General features: G+C 43.8%; 1 protein-coding gene across 1 annotated transcript; it reads left to right on the top strand.

Moving 5' to 3' along the window:
- Window positions 1–1,572: 1,572 nt before the first annotated feature.
- rbm38 (RNA binding motif protein 38) lies at window positions 1,573–15,816 on the top strand. Its single transcript, XM_034536632.1, has 4 exons — window positions 1,573–2,101; window positions 3,504–3,627; window positions 5,061–5,115; window positions 14,155–15,816. The coding sequence occupies exons 1-4, from the start codon at window positions 1,877–1,879 to the stop codon at window positions 14,504–14,506; spliced, it is 756 nt and encodes a 251-aa protein (XP_034392523.1). The 5' UTR covers window positions 1,573–1,876; the 3' UTR covers window positions 14,507–15,816.
- The last annotated feature ends 370 nt before the right edge of the window (window positions 15,817–16,186 follow it).

Raw genomic sequence — 16,186 nt, 5'->3', positions numbered from 1 at the left:
GTGTGTGTGTGTGTGTTTGTGTGTTTGTGTGTGTGTGTGTGTGTGTGTGTGTGTCTTTTACCTGTGACATTGACGTCCGTCTGCAGCCTCGCTTTAATCTGTCGTTTGTTTCCTGCAACCGGTCACCTCCCCTTTTTGTGAGCTCTTGTCATCCATCACCCCCACCCCCCACCCACAGTAGATAGATCTCACACCTCCAGGCTATCCCCAACACCGCAGCTGTTACTGTACCCAAACCCTACAGAGGCCCGACAGCCCAGTCAGAGATTAGAATAACTTAAACTCCTATTCAGACTTGAGTGTCATTTGTAATAAAATTACAGAGTCTGTCCGTTTTTTTAAGATTGGCTGCCAGGTCGCTGCAGGCTGACTCGCTCAACGCTTGGTCGCTGGAGAAATGGTTTGACATTCAGTAACAAAGACTGGGGAGGCAATTTTTTTCGTGTCACCTGTTTTATAATGCGGTGATACTTTAATGCATTTTAGGTGTAAAATATTGTAGCGTTACATCCGTTTGATCTTCATTCATACGGCAGCTTGTTCCCCTACGTGGTGAATCCTCCTGACTTTAGTAATCCGGACTTTTCCTCTAACGCCACCAGCAGGTTCACTCATTTATGTCCTCATGACATTTGGTCCAGACGTTTGTGTCAAGAACACCTGGAAAAAACTAATGACATTCCGCCTCACATGTACTTTGTGTTTTGCACTAATTAGCCAACGTTAACACGGCTGCTAAATGCTGATGTTAGCATATATATATATATATATATATATATATATATATATATATATATTTTCTTGGGAGTCTGTATGTCTAGAAGTCTATCAGAAAATGACCCTATTTGTATCTCTTGATTTATTCCCTCTAACTACATTGAAAACATTTCCAGAGTAATATAGATGATGCAACTTTAACTCTTTCGCAATGTGTTTCCAGTTCCTAAAAATGAATTGTACCATTTCGGTCTCTTAAAATGTCTCGTGCAGAGTTCAGTGGTTTCAAAAACCAAGATGGCGACGGACAAAAATGACAAAACTCAAGGCTTTAAAACGTCAGTCCACGAACCAATGGCCGACTTCACGATGACATACGTCCACTTCTCATGTGGTTATATATGATCTGTGGTGATGACGTCAAAACCAAAAAAATGTACAATGTGTCCCCTGACAATGTGACGATGTGTAATTCTTATCAATGATCTCGGCACATCCTATAATTTGTATTGACTTTCAGATCTTTTGCTTTCCCAGCCTCCTCAGACAGATTCTCTACAAAACCATGTCAAATAATAATCATCTTTTTTTTGCACCCTTTAAATGACATTTGATGCCTGCTCATCAGCACATTAGATATTCAACTATATATATTCAAGGGGTTCCTGTGTGTGTGTGAGAGTGTGTGTGTGCGTGCTTGTCTCTGTGCTTGTCTCTGTGCGTGTGTGCGTGCGCAGCAGGGTGGAGCAGGAGGCTGGTGTTGCGTCGATGGAAAAGACGCACCGCTCATCTATTGGACCAGACGCGGAGTGGGCGGGTACAAGACGCGCCTGGCGAGGCTTAAAAGACTTGGCTTTTTTTTCCTCTTTTTTCTTTTTTTCTTCTCTCTCTCTCTCTCTCTCTTCCTCTTCTTTTTTTCTTCTCTCTCCGAGACGGGAGGCATGAGGTTCCGAGACACCTGTCAGCAGCACCACACACCCAGAAGCCGTGTGCGCTGCAACTAGAGGCTGCGTGTGTTTTAACCATGCACGCGCCGCTGTCGTTATTATAGCCTCCCGGTGTCCAAAGAGCGTAAAGTTATTCTGCTGCTGTTTTTCTTTGTGTCATCCTTCGGGTGTTTTTTTAAAATTATTTTATTTTTTTATTTATCTCAAGCCGCATGAGTTCTCCGCTGTTTCTAGGGCAGCTGCTCGGGGTTCCGTTAGAAATAATGCACCCCACCGCCATGGAGAAAGACACGACTCACACCAAGATCTTCGTCGGCGGGTTGCCGTATCACACCAACGACGCATCACTTCGGAAATATTTCGAGACTTTCGGTGACATCGACGAGGCGGTGGTGATCACAGACAAACAGACGGGCAAGTCCAGAGGATATGGCTTTGTGAGTGCATTTCAGTTGCTGTGTTCCGGTGGAATAAACGAGCATGTTGTGGACACCAGTAGAGTGATGTGTGTGTATGTGTGTGTGTGTGTGTGTGTGTGGGGGGGGGGGGGGGGGTTAATGAAGGTTGTAGTTCAGTTGGATGGTCAGGGAGCTGGAGACACACTCACATCTGTAGCTGGTAGCTGCCGGTGATGAGTTATAAGCGACTTTATCTTCATGGTTAATTGTATTTTTTCTTTCTTTCTAGTATTGCCTTGGAGGCTACACACACACACACACACACACACACACACACACGCATGCACACACACTGCCACTTTGTTCATGCATCAACACGTGCAGTGTGTCTGGTGGTGGCAGTCACATGCTTGAAGCTTGAGCAGATTGTTTCATAAATTATCTCTAGAAGTGGGCGAAGAGCGAGCGTGACGCATACTGTGTGTGTATATATATATTTATACACACACACACACACACAGTATAAGTGTACAGCATTAGGACATGATAATGATGAGCTGCTACAGCTGTGGACAGATGTCTCTGTTTCCCACTGTGTGTTTGTGTAAGAGAGGGAGAGAGGGAGAGGGAGGGAGGGGGAGAGTGGCCACAGAGGTGTGACATGTCAGTTGGCTCTGCAAGATAAGGCTGCAGCAGTTTAATTTTGACTTCCTACCCCCCCACCCCCCCCCCTCCCCCCCCCCCTCCCTAGCAGGATGTGTTAGGTTGTTTGTATAAGAGACTGTGAGTTTGTGTGCGTGTGAAAAAAAAAAAAGAGATAAGAAGAGATTTGATGTGTGATTGGACTGAGATGCAGTTGAAATGATCTCTGCCGTTGAGTGACCAGTGTTAGCGGCGAGAGCTGTTTTGGGACGGCGACCTCATTTCATCCCCGGCGGTCTGACTTCTCTGCAGTCGCTTCTCAAACCATCCGCTGCCTCTGTTAAGACTCCAGAGTCTGACGCCGCGAAACGAAAGCGAGCGGAGGCAGTTTTACTTTCAGTGTCCCATTTGTTGGTGGTGGAGCTCTAGTTTCCCTCACATATTAGTGTGCTTGTGTGTGTGTGTGTGTGTGTGTTAACCCCCTTCCCACTGCTATCTGCCCACTCCTCAACAAACTCCCTCAAGGTAGATTTCCAGTATCTCATCCTTGACAGCAAAGTGTGCAAAAAAATAAATAACCCAAATCTGCCTCCTACATATAAGCTCCACTGGAAGCATTCACACAAAAAAATGATGTCTGTCTCCATGAGCCGGAGTCGATGTCTCCTCACGCAATTGTATAGCAACGCGATTTGAATCCTTCGAGCGTCCCCGCTCTTGGGTCTTGGAGAGACCATGGAGAAGCTTTTCGCATGCATGTGAAGTATAGCTTGAAGAGTGATCGTGATGCTGTCCGCAGGTGACCATGGTGGACCGGGGAGCAGCGGAGAGGGCGTGCAAAGACGCCAACCCCATCATCGACGGCAGGAAGGCCAACGTAAACCTGGCGTACCTCGGAGCGAAGCCTCGCAGCTCGCAATCGAGTAAGTGTACGAGATCACTGGATGTACGCCATCATATCAGTTGTTGTTGCTTTTTTTTTTTTTATTGCTATGTTTTCATCAAATACCTACAAATCATGTGAAGGATAAAGCTGGAGATTTTCTAAACATACCTAGATTTTCTAAAGGGTCATCCCTGTTCCCGAGCCCCTCTGGTTCCTGTACCGAAAGGATCTATAAAAACAGATCTCAGATCTGTAGTTTAACTCAATTTAATGACGAGTTGATGTTCTAACGTACCGGTAGCAGATGGCTTTGCGGGGAGCTAACTCAAGATCCGTGGTCCATCGCCATAAACGTAATGTTTTCTGTATTTCTCGGGTTTCCAAAGGAGATCCTGAATGTCGCCTCAAACCGCCACTGTCTTTGGACGGCTTTGTTAGATTTAATGTGTGAATGTTTGGTGTTCAGGCGCTCCTCAAAGACTCAAATATCGCAGGAAAAACACAAGGCGAGCTATCGAAGTAGTCCTGATGATAGTCTCTAGCTTTGATGGGAGATGAACGGTCACTTCAAGAGAGACCGATGACTATATGCACACATTTGAGGGTGAGTGTGGTAAACCCACCGGTTTGCTCCTCACTCGCTCATCCCCACGATGCATTCACTGTCTTGACTCAACGCGCAGCTTTCACGCCGCCGGGCTTCCTCGTGTCGACCACCAGCCCCCCCCCCCCCCCCCCCTCCGACATCTCGCTGCACACCAGACCTCGACAGCATGCACTCCCTCGCTGCTTCGTTCTAAAAAGCTTGCTGGCTGCAATGCTGCCGAGTGTAGGTGTGATTGACAAACACTGGCGCCAACAACAACAACCGACTGTGTGTGTGTGTGTGTGTGTGTGTGTGTGTCCTCATTCTGGGGCCCGGGGGGCAAAGCACGCAGCTGATGGGGAGATGGCAGCGCTTGGTATTTTTTGTTATCGTGTGCTCCGGAGAATGGGAGAGGGAGAGAATAAGGAGAGCAGGAGGGGGACGGCACCGCTCCGGAGAATAAAATAACGGAGCGTCTGTCTCCTCTTTGTGCTGGCGAAGAAAAGAAAACGTGCGTTTTAGATGTAGGTTTGAACAAAAGAGGAGCGCTGACGGCTGTACAGTAAATAGAGGAGTAACGGAGGAATGAATAGCCTGAGGAATGTCGACATGAAGTCAGAGGAAGGGCGGAGAGGAGGAGGAGGAGGAGAGATTTCTCCTTTCTTACTCAGCCTCAGCTGATTCCTGGTGAACTCTGGCAGAGAGGTCACGTGTGTTTGTATTATCATTTGTGTGACTGCTGAGGGAGGAACAGATATGCCGTCTTGCACATGCTTACATCCGAGCCGAGGCCGAGAGGTGGAGAATCGGTCCTCGTCTGCTCGTTGTCTGTGCAGCCGGCAGCTGAAACATCCGTCTTCATCGCTGCCTCTCTTTGTCTGCAGGTCTCTCTGTTGGAGTTCAGCAAGTCCATCCTACGTGGGCTCAGAGGCAATACGGGTAAGACGGAGAAGAATCAATACCTCTATTTCCACCTCTCTCTCTCTCTCTCTCACTCTCACCTACCTCCTCCTCCTCAACACAATACATCTCACTCCTCCGTCCTTGACATTTGTGAGCACTCGCTCCTGTTCTCCACTGGCGTTGTGGTAGTTAATGCCACTCTGCAATGGCAAAAGAAAAGCCATCGCGGACGCCACAAATGATGCTTGTTTAAGCTCTTCTTCAAAGACGTTTTTTTCAGCCGTATCTCTGTCTGCGTCATATTTGGATTTTGCCCCTCTCTCGCTCTCTCTCTCTCTCTCTCTCTCTCTCTCTCTCTCTCTTTCTGGGCCATTAAACACATGAGAAGCTCAATTCTGAATTTCTTTCACGCATGACTTGGGCTTTACTGAGGATACAAGCCATTTAGTGAAAGTTCCCTGCATCCCTTCTCTATTATCTCCCAACCCCCCGCCCCCGCCCCCTCATGTTCGTGCATGCAGAGACATTATATCATATCATATCTATTTAATATCTCTGGGTGTATTAGGCCAGGGTTCTCAACCCAGAGCTCAACAAATCCCACAAAAGGATCTCGGGTTGAATTCATAGCCCTGCATCAAGGGGTTAAAGATGCAGGCCTAATAAATGTAACGACGCGTCAGGGCTGCAGTGGACGCTGAGATACATGGAGACCACAAAAAAACTGTGATTGGTCCCCTTTTTGGCTTCTCCCGTTGCCCACGGAGAATACCGAATGTGAAGAAAACCATAAGAAAGACTGTCCTGTCCTTCTCGGTAACACATAAAGCTGAGCAGGCTGTTTTCATACAGCGTCCAGAGCTATACCTGCAAACAGGGGAGTATAAAGGGCTCAAAAACACAGGATGGGTCAAACTAAACCGACCTTTGACACTTTTCGTGCCCTGTGTGAGCCGAGAAGTCAACGTTGATTTATTTGTCACGTAAAATAACGCCACTAACATATTTGAACACAAACCATTAATCCTTTCCTAAGTAGTTTTGTTGTTTCCTGTGAGGATCACGAGCCCAAATCGTTACGTGTTTGTAGCAATGTAACTGGAGCTGCAACAATGAATCGATCAACCGGAGAACAACTTTGAAGACATATTAATCACCTCGGGCATTTCTTTTAAAAGCAAAAAAATTCCAAACATTTTGCTGGTGAAACACTTTTCCAATATTATATAGGCTTAGATGCTTTCTTTGTCATATATGATGGTAAAATAAACATCTTTGGCTCGATAGACAAAAGGAATAATTGGGAAAAATGATTGGCGGATGAATTAATAATGAAAATAATCTCCAGCTGTATTACTAAATTGTAACGAGGTACCTTGACTTGTCAGGTATTTAATAATTCCTTTGAGTTTCGGTGCGTGAACTCCAGAGGAAACCTTAGTGACTCAGAGTGAAGACACGGAGGATGATTCAGGGCAGTAGAGTGTGCATGAGGGTTGTTGTTGTTGTTGTTGTTGTTGTTGTTGTTGATCTTAGGCGAAGGGTATTGTCAACACAGCTGTCAGTTGTGGTGTTGACTTTCACGGTGAATGATCTGCTCTTTGGGGGGGAAAAGGAGTGCAAAACGTGTCAGTCTTTGGGTGGTTACAGACGGGATCCGTGATATTTTAAAGGCGTTTCTTCAGGAATATGCATGGCGTAGTGTTTTTAGAAGAAGGAAAAAAAGGAGCTCTTCACACAGACTTGTTCTCCTGCTTCCTCGCGGCTACAGAGGAGTCCATTAAAAACCTCAACTGTTCTGAGTGCTATTAATATTGCAGTCCTCAATTTCTGAATGAGTGATGAGGGAATTGAGGCTGACCCAGATGAGTCTATGAATGAGTGATGATGGGTTGATTGATGGTCTCCTGCAATGACACCAGACATTCAAGGCCGAAGGAAGACTTTAAATCCGTGCTTCCAGGAAGAGTCGCACGGATTTGGACTTTGGAACAAAAGATGGAGAAACGCACACACGGAAAGGTGGCTCATTGTCTATCGGGAGTCAACAGATGTGTGTTTATCTGTCTTTCTTTCAATTCTGTGTCATTGTAAACTGAATGTTTCTTGGGACTGTTGGTTGGACCATACAAGATCTTTCATTTGAACCCCCCGTCTCAATCAACGAATCCAGAAAATAACCAGCAGATTGACCCATAAAGAAGATAATTTGGTCAGTACGGTAACACGATTCATATAAGAGAATTTAGAGCTGTTTATAAAGACTTAATAAAACGTTTTTTGAGAGCTGACTCCAGATCTGAAGATTTTTTTTTTATTTTATAGTGGGGACTCATTTTTAAATGACTCTCTGTGTTGAGTTTGAACCGCCACGCATTTTAAACATGCACCTAATTATTTTTTTGTTCATTGATTTAATCATTTAAGTCTAAGAAATATGAAAAAAACGCATATAGCGGCGAATATTCAATTTAAAAAATAAGGGGGAAAAACTCAATCAAATCCCAAATCCTCGTAAACAAACCTTCAAAACATCTTCATGACTCACACAGAAGAAAACATGTCAATACGACCTGTTTCTTTTCTTTCTTCTTTCATCTCTTGGAGATCTGAGTGAGCTCATGTGTTTAAACCGATTGGCTTAAAGCCTCTCTAGAATATACAAAGTAGACGTGTTTTTAGACGAGGGGGAAGTGAAGCGCACCGCCCGTCAAACCTCGATATGTTTCGGTTTATATAAATGTATGTTGAGGACGCATCTGTCCGGCTCCGAGGCGGACGTGTCTTTTGACGTGATCGGTATGACTGCAGTCACAGGCGAACAAGTGAAGGACTTTTATTTTTAGGGACAAGCGTTATATAGGTTAGGATTTTTTTTTTTAAAAGAAGGCAGATTTAAAGAACAGGAGCCTGGTTTTAGGTACCGATCTAGTGCCAGTGCTTTCTTTTTTCCCCAGAATATAAAACCTTTATACACATTTGTATGTAAAGGGACAAGATGACTGTTGTGGCTTTTATATTATTACAAGTTTTTTGGGGTTAAATTGTGATAAATAAACTGAAATTCCAGATAAATACTTTGTCAATCTATATTACGTAGTCATATTAAGTCTGTGTTCTCGATAACATTGTGACATTTTAACATTATTTAACATTATTTAGGCGGAGGCTTCAAATGAGCCCCAGTTGGTTTTGAAAATTGAAATGGGAAACAATTAAAAATAAACTGTACTCTATGTGGATTTGTCACATCTGACTGATAGTCGCATTAATAAGGCACCAATTTTCCCAACAATTGCAATGAGTCTGGTGTGTGTGTGTGTGTGTTTTGGGGGGTGGGGTTGAAAGCACACGATAATCAATCATTCCTGTGTGCCTTTTAGCACTCAATACTGCAGTGGGGACAACATCCTCCGAACCTCTGAAGGTAAATTATGTATAATGTGTTAATTAGTGAGCTATAGAGGAGCTTGTAGGTGGATTGTAGGTGGATTGTCCATCCTTTTGGATGGAGCCAGGCCTTATTCACACACACACGCACACACACACACACACACACACTGGATCCAGCTGTGCTTCATGTCTAACAGACAGATGTGACGACTTGTCGCAATAAAATCAGGTCTTTTATTGCCCCCTCTGCATGGGAGGGGGGGGGGGGGGTGTGCTCCCGGGGGGCTTCGGGGGTCTGACACCCACACAGGAAACAGTAAATAACAATAAACAAAAAACAAACTCAAATAAAGACAACTGTGGCTTTGAGGTACAGCTGAGTCGTGTGTGTGTGTGTGTGGGGGGGGGGGGGGGGGGGGGGGGGGGGGCGGGCATCTGTTGCCCATGGCTGCCTGCTGTCTGCCTTCGTATTCTTCTCAAAAAAGAAAAGAAGATAAAAAAATGTTCTGTGTGTTTATTTCTTTGGGAGAAGGAACGTAGATGGATGTGCTTCCTGTCGAGGCGGGGGGGGGAGGGAGGGAGGGAGGTGGGGGGGGGGGGGGGGACACAGACACCTGTGGCTGGGTGCACTGGAGCTTTATGGCCGGTGGTTCCACGTTTCTGTGTGTGGATTTATGGTCCAAAGGTTCCTCGGTGAAACATCCAGTGAATCATAAAACGGCACCGACTCCTTTTTGGATATACGTTCACTTCCTCCACCGCTTTCCTCTCCTCTTCTCTTCCCCTGGTTCCTCTCTGGCTGCCTTCCTCCCCCTCTAAATTATCTCTCCTTATCTTCTCTGTGTGCGGGGGGGGGCTTTAGGTAGGGGGCGAATCCTCAAGTGTATATGTCTCTTATCCTGGGACCTAATTAAGGTAATGTTATTTTCATAGCACAGAAAGCTCCCATTTTGTTCCGTTGTCTGTTAAAAGATGATTTTAATCTTTTTTTTAATCTGCATTTGTATTATGTTTGTTTTGTGCATTTTAACTCCCATTTCAGCTCCTGCCTCCCTGTTTATTTGTCAACAACTATAATCGCTGTGTAAACAGTTTGTGATTGATTACACAGAAATCAAATCTATTGATTGCCAACAAATCCTCAACAGAAAAAAAAAATATATGAACATGCGTACAAATGATTTGAATGCAGGTTTGAATAATGAATTATGGGTTATCAATATATATTTATAAAGAATAAATACGTTACATGTTTCACACAAGATGAATACAACAACCGTACGTTATATTATTATAAAATTGTTAATTATTTATACTGAAGTTCCGGATGCTTTATTAGGAGTAATAATTGACACGATAGAGTTCTAACCCATTTAATAATGTATATATACTGCATGTATATTCTTAATAAAGGACATTTACTGTGAAGCAGCTGCAGACACGTGATGTTTAACAAACTGAACTTTATAACAATATTTTGTGTGTGTTCATTTCTTGTTGATGGATTGGAACTGGATGTTTGAAATGTTGGATGTGCAACAAGTGAAAAGTGAGAATATTTAGATTGTGTTACACTGCACACATAAATCTCTTTTATAGGCTTTACACTTTTAAGCGTGTACAATTAGACATCTCATGCACACTGAAACCATCACCGCCACGATAATATTCAGTAATCACTTAGGAATGTGTGGCGTAGGGGAAATATGCAATGTTTGTATTAATATGTTAATTAAAATGTCTGACATGAGAGCAGAGTGTCCAACTGATGTTGGCCTTGCTATCCCTCACCCTCCCTCAAGGTGTGTGTGTGCGCGTGTGTGTGTGTGTGTGTGTGTGTGTCTCTACAGAGGACGGAGGGTCATGTGTGTTTTTCTCTCTGACTGACTCACCCTCACATCCCTGATCTGAACTATTAAAAGCGTGGCTGTCCTAAGGCATGAAGGATATGATGGCTGATCCTTCACCTCTAAGCATCTCTCCCGTCTCCTCTCACTCCTCTCACTCCTCTCACTCCTTCGCCCAGGGAGTCCCCGACCTCGACCCTCTTTATTATATTTATTTTATTCAGCGGTGCATCCGATCTCTTTTATCTCCGCCGTCTGGTTTTTTTTGACGAAGGACAGTGAGGAGGAGTGCAGAGGAAGCCGGCTGTGAGGGAGTGAACCCAGAGAGAGGGGTGGGGGGGGCGGAGGGGGGCGGGTGTGTGTGTGTGTGTGTGTGTGGGTGGGTGTGTGGGTGGGTGGGGAGTTGGTGGAGGTTATTCTGCTCTCGTGGGTCTGTTGAGTGAGCGTACACCCATGCAGCTGCGCCAATTAGCCCTGCCATGTCTCCATACACACAGACACACACACACACACACACACACACACACGCACATCCTCTTCTAAGCTCAACTGACTACACACAGCCTTTTAAGAGTGTATACTTGTTTCTTTCAGATTTGCATGTTTACTTCTTTCTGCATGTGTGCCTTGGCATGCAAACACATCAATTGCATAGTGTCTACACCCCCTGTGTGTGTGTGTGTGTGTGTGTGTGTGTGTGTGTATATATGTATGTAATTATATATGTGTGTGTCTGTGTGTGTGTTTGACAGCCAGCAATGATGCCAGGCACGCTGTCACATTGAATCAGTCGGGCAGCGGCACACAGCCGAGGGAATGACACTGCACTTCTGCTCTGGGAGAGACGAGATACAGTGGCGCTGGTTTCAGCTTCAGCTGCGGTTTGACTTGTTGTGGTGGTGGTGTTGTTGTTGTTGTTGTTGTTGTTGTTGTATTACTGTTGTATTAGACTACATGGTTATTCGTGGTGTTGCTTTTTTTTTTGTCAGGTCTCCCTTAGAGACCCTGGAAACCTATTTTCCCCATGGCTGACTGTGCCTGATGTGGTCTTACATGGAGACACTCATTTTTTATTTCTTCACACAAGAGATTTCTGATTTTGAGTCTTTTTTTATGTGTGTGTGTGTGTGTGTGTGTGTTTTCTCTGATCGGTTCAAATTAGTCAGTTGTAAAAGGTGATCTTCACATATTTCTTTTAGTCTTTTTGACAGCGATTGGAAGCTCTCACCGTTCTACCAATAAAAAAAAAGATCCTTATTGACATGCATAACCTTTATAAACTAAAAGAAACCCTCTCGTGTATCGAGCCAGCGTTACCTCGAAAGCTTTTGTTGTTTTGAGACTTTGTTTTTTTTTTGTTAAAATGGAAAAAATTGACTTCACAGGTTTTTTTTTTATGTGTTGGGACTATTTTTTCAAAGGCAACCTGTGATTTTGGAGTGTCCTCTGGTTGCCTGGCAACTGCTCAGAACCCCCCAAAAAAACACTCTGGCATACAACCCACACTAAAAAAAAGCAAATCTTTTTTTTTTGGTACAATTTAAACTAACAAGATACAAATTGTTAATTAGTGAGCTTTAGTTGTGTGCTGGTTTGGTGGATGTTTATTTAGGCGTGTTGTTTTCCTTTGTTATAACAGGCTGTATTGTTTGAATCCGGAGAACTTTATATTACATTTGAAAGTTTCACAAAAAATACCAAACGTGACGGGCAGAATTAGAGAGAAATGTGTTCAACTCTACATTTATAGAAATAGGTCCACATTTTTGGGAAACAAGCTTATTCTCATTCTTGCCGAGAGGATTGATACAACTTGAGTCTGTTCAATACATATAATATACAACCAGCAGCCGGTTAGCTTAGCATAAAGACGGGAAACAGGGGAATCTGTCCAAAGATTAAAACCAGATATTAGATGTTAATCGCTTCCTGTCCTGTTAGCTGTTAACATGTCCTGTAAGCTGTTAGCTGTTAACATGGTGTCCTAAAATCATTGATTTTACACTCAATTTAAGTATAATTTAGTTTGGCTTCAATGAAAACAAGCAGATACAGAAACTGGGTGTTTTTCCGGCCATCATTCAAGTTAGTTGAGGAGAAATTTGGGGACTTGAAGCTTCCTCAGTCGGAGTTGTGTTCGATAAGTCCAGAGAAGAGTTAAAAGTAAGGTGAAATAACTTTATAATGGAAATACGTCGTATGGGGGAATAATTGTCAGGCATGCTATCCATACTGGTGTGTGTGCGTGTGTGTCTGTGTGTGTTGTGTATACAGCAGAGTGGGTCTGATAAGACCCAGTACCCAGTATTTGTTGTGTCCACCTGATCCCTGCTCCGGCTCTGTTTGTGGGTAAGCAGCAGCAGCAGCAGCAGCATCATCATCTCTGCCCTGATCACCTGGTGACAAGGTCACATTCAGGTTAATGGGTTTGCACCGCAGGTGCCGATCACGGGAGCGCAAGTGTTGCACACTGTCGTGCCGCTATCGTTTTTTTACTTAAGCAGCTTAACCCACTTCTTCTGATATGATCGCTCTCGCTCGTTGCCAGATGTAACTGAGGCAGTTCAGGTTAAGCGGGCAGCCTCAGGCAAGGACATGTGTGAAAGCAGGAGGACAGAGGAGGACCTTTCCCTCTCATTTCCTTTCGCTCTAGCTGTGTGTTGGTGTGTGTGTGTGTGTGTGTGTTTGTGTGTACGCATGCATTCGATTCACAGACTACATATTTTTTATTCAGAAATGCAACTAATCGTGAATGTGTCGTATGTTATTTAGCGTTTTCCTTTTTGAAGCGGTGATATGTTATTTGGAACAAAGCTTTTCTTTTTGCACATTTCTCAGGCAGTGTGCTAATTACTTAAAACACGAGGGAGGAGGTCTATTTTAAGGCAACGGCGCTGATAATTGCTCTTGAGGAGGAGGAGGAGGAGGAGGAGGAGGAGGCGGCCGCCGCCGCCGCCTTAATATGATTTTTTTATGTTTGGATGTAAAGAAAATGAAAAGAACTTGTACAGACATGCAACTTTGTGTGTGTGCGTGTGTGTGTGCGTGTGTGTGTGTGTGTGTGTGTGTGTGTGTGTGTGTGTGTGTGTCTGTGACACTTAATGGATCAGATCTCACACCGACAGCTCTGAACACATATTAATCCGATGTTGCAGACACAGATATAGATGTGGTCATTTTATTTTATTCTCCTCTATCCCACTTGTTTTATTTTTGGCATGTTTTTTTTTTTTTTTTTTTTGCACATATACTGTAACTGTACAATCAGCATAAATTAGAAGACATCTCCAATCAGGTGTCACTCAAACCCATTTAGAGATATGAAAATACAAATGTGACAATTTAAAAGTAACACGCGTCTTTTGAGTCGTTGCTTTCTGTTGTCACGGTGACATCTCAGGTTCTGGTTTTGCACAAAAGAAGATGAAGATTGTCATCCAGTTGTGGGTTTTTTGTGAGAGTGAAAGTTTAAAGAAAGCACTAAAAGGTGACGAGAGAGAGAAAGTGGCCAGAATGTGTATTTACATATAAACACACACAGAATGCTGCCTCCCAGGTCGGTCCTCTTTTACGTGCAGTCGTGTGTATCTGTGCACACTAGTTTCCCCAGACTATGACTGTGGGTAATGCGCATTTATGCTTTTATAATATTTTATAATGTCTCACAATTTCATGTATCGCGAAAATATATCCGCCCAACTGCCCAAAAGATAGAAGCTGAATCAGTTTATGATCAAAGTAAACCAGCAAATATTCACATTTTAAGAAATAAAACCAACTGTAATGATGAAACTCAACTAATCAGTTAATGATTCCTGATCATTTCCTCCTGCAGGCTCGCCCAGCAGTACGTCTACCCCCAGGCCTTCCTGCAACCCAGCCTGGTGCTGCAGTCCCAGCTCAGCCCCACGGCAGCAGCGGCCGCGGCGGCCCTCGCCTCCCCTTACCTGGACTACAGCTCCGCCTACAGCCACTACGCCCCCACGGGACTGGAGCAGTACCCCTACGCCCCGTCCCCGTCGCCCTCCGCCGGCTACCTCAGCTACAGCTTCTCCCCCGGCGGCGCGCCGGCGTCCCCGACCCCTCCGGCCGCCCTCCACCCTCCTCTGGCCGCGCTCACCGCCATGTCTGCCGCCCCGCAGGCCTTCCTCCACTACCCTCTGCACCAGCCCGACCGCATGCAGTGAGCAGCTCGGGCGGAGCCCCCCCGAACTGATGATTCAAAGCAGCAGTGACTGTTGACCTGTGACATCATCAGGACTGGTTCACCCAGGGAGAGAGTGATGTAATCAAAAGGGCTTTTTAGAAAGCACTCTCATTCCTGTTTCATATATATATATATATATATATATATATATATATATATATATATATATATATATATATATATATATATATATATATATATATATATATATTATTGTTGTTGTAATAGGTGATGAAAATGTTCTATCGCTACAGTCATCAGCACTCGATCTGAATGTTTTTCACACACGTGGCGGACGACTGGTAATCTTCTGGATGTTTCTGTCTGACCACACTGATCCCGAGGTTGGAGGCAGGGCCGTGCGGCCGGAGAGCGAGCGCAGGTAAAGACGACGAGCAAAGTGTCGCGTCTGAGACGACGGTTTTCCTCCAAAGGTACCGAACTGAACGCTGGATATTAGCCAGGCCGAAGAGTTCCTCTTTCAGAAACAAAAGCCCAATTACCTCCTCTTCAAGGTTACCTTTCTGTCTATGGCCTTAGAGATCTCTCTCTCTCTCTCCTTCTCTCTCTCTCTCTCTACCTGGTTCAGTTTGTCATTTTTTTATTAGTCTCTCATCTCAAAATGAACAAAATGTTTTAATCGTGCTCCCCTTTTTCTCTCTCGTTTGTTTCATCTGCCGCTTGGCGAGTCATTACACGGTGATGATCACAGTTTAACAGAATATGCAATGACGATGATCAAAGGACGAGCATGATGCAAGGTAGACGACACTGGTATTTTGTATTTTGTATTATTGCTGCCGCTAAAGCATTTACCGAGACAAAGACTTAGTTCATTAAAACACAATAGTCATCACATTAAATGCAGCAGGCTTATTAGGCTATTTTTTTCTTTCTTTTTTAAAACCTGTACCCTTTGGAGCAAGAGTGCGTGGATGGTTGTTTTTTTATGAATACTTCAATTACAAAGTTGTCAATACATATCAAAGTAAATGTGTTTTGGATGTAGGTGATGTTTTCCTGAATATGTGTGAGTGTACATGGTGCCTGTTTGTTTGTTTGTTTGTTTGTTTGTGTACGAGTCGAGCAGGAGAGAAATAGAGCGATGCGGTGTACGTCAGTGTCAGGACCGAGCCCGTCAGAGTCTTTTGTCTTGTTGTTGTTGTTTTTTCAGCTGCAGAATACAGACGGATGCTTCAGCGACGAGTCTCTTTTTAGTAAAGTTATAAACCAAGCCATACGTCACATTTAAAACGAATATGCAAAATAAAAATGAATATTTCTAAATTAGATGTTTTTTGTCTTTTTTCTGAGTGTTGTGAGAATTACAGTAAATTTAGGTTACGGAGCCCGGGGAGTCATATCAAACCCTTTCCCTGGCTGTGACCTTTGTTGACCTACACTATACATACAGTATATACTATACTTTCATGACGTGCTATACTATGACTTTTTGTTGATTTATTTTCTTTTTTTGAGGCATTTATAGTTCATGACATACTATACTATGACTTTTGTTTAAATGTTTTGGTGTGCTATACTATGACTTTTTTATTTAACATATAAGATGACTTTTTATGACCTGCCCTACTGTTAGTTTTTTTAATTAATTTTAATGACATACTATATACTATGACATTTTTAAGGCATTTTGACCACG

This window comes from Cyclopterus lumpus, chromosome 7 (genome assembly GCF_009769545.1).
Source record: "Cyclopterus lumpus isolate fCycLum1 chromosome 7, fCycLum1.pri, whole genome shotgun sequence".
Taxonomy (NCBI): domain Eukaryota; kingdom Metazoa; phylum Chordata; class Actinopteri; order Perciformes; family Cyclopteridae; genus Cyclopterus; species Cyclopterus lumpus.
This window is presented reverse-complemented; position numbering and strand designations above follow the sequence as displayed.

Bases quoted from the DNA above. Each gene is read 5' to 3' on its own strand.
- rbm38 (XM_034536632.1), top strand. From the start codon at position 1,877: ATGAGTTCTCCGCTGTTTCTAGGGCAGCTGCTCGGGGTTCCGTTAGAA. The intron at 2,102-3,503 runs GTGAGTGCATTT...TGCTGTCCGCAG, and splicing joins AGTCCAGAGGATATGGCTTT to GTGACCATGGTGGACCGGGG. The intron at 3,628-5,060 runs GTAAGTGTACGA...CTTTGTCTGCAG, and splicing joins GCCTCGCAGCTCGCAATCGA to GTCTCTCTGTTGGAGTTCAG.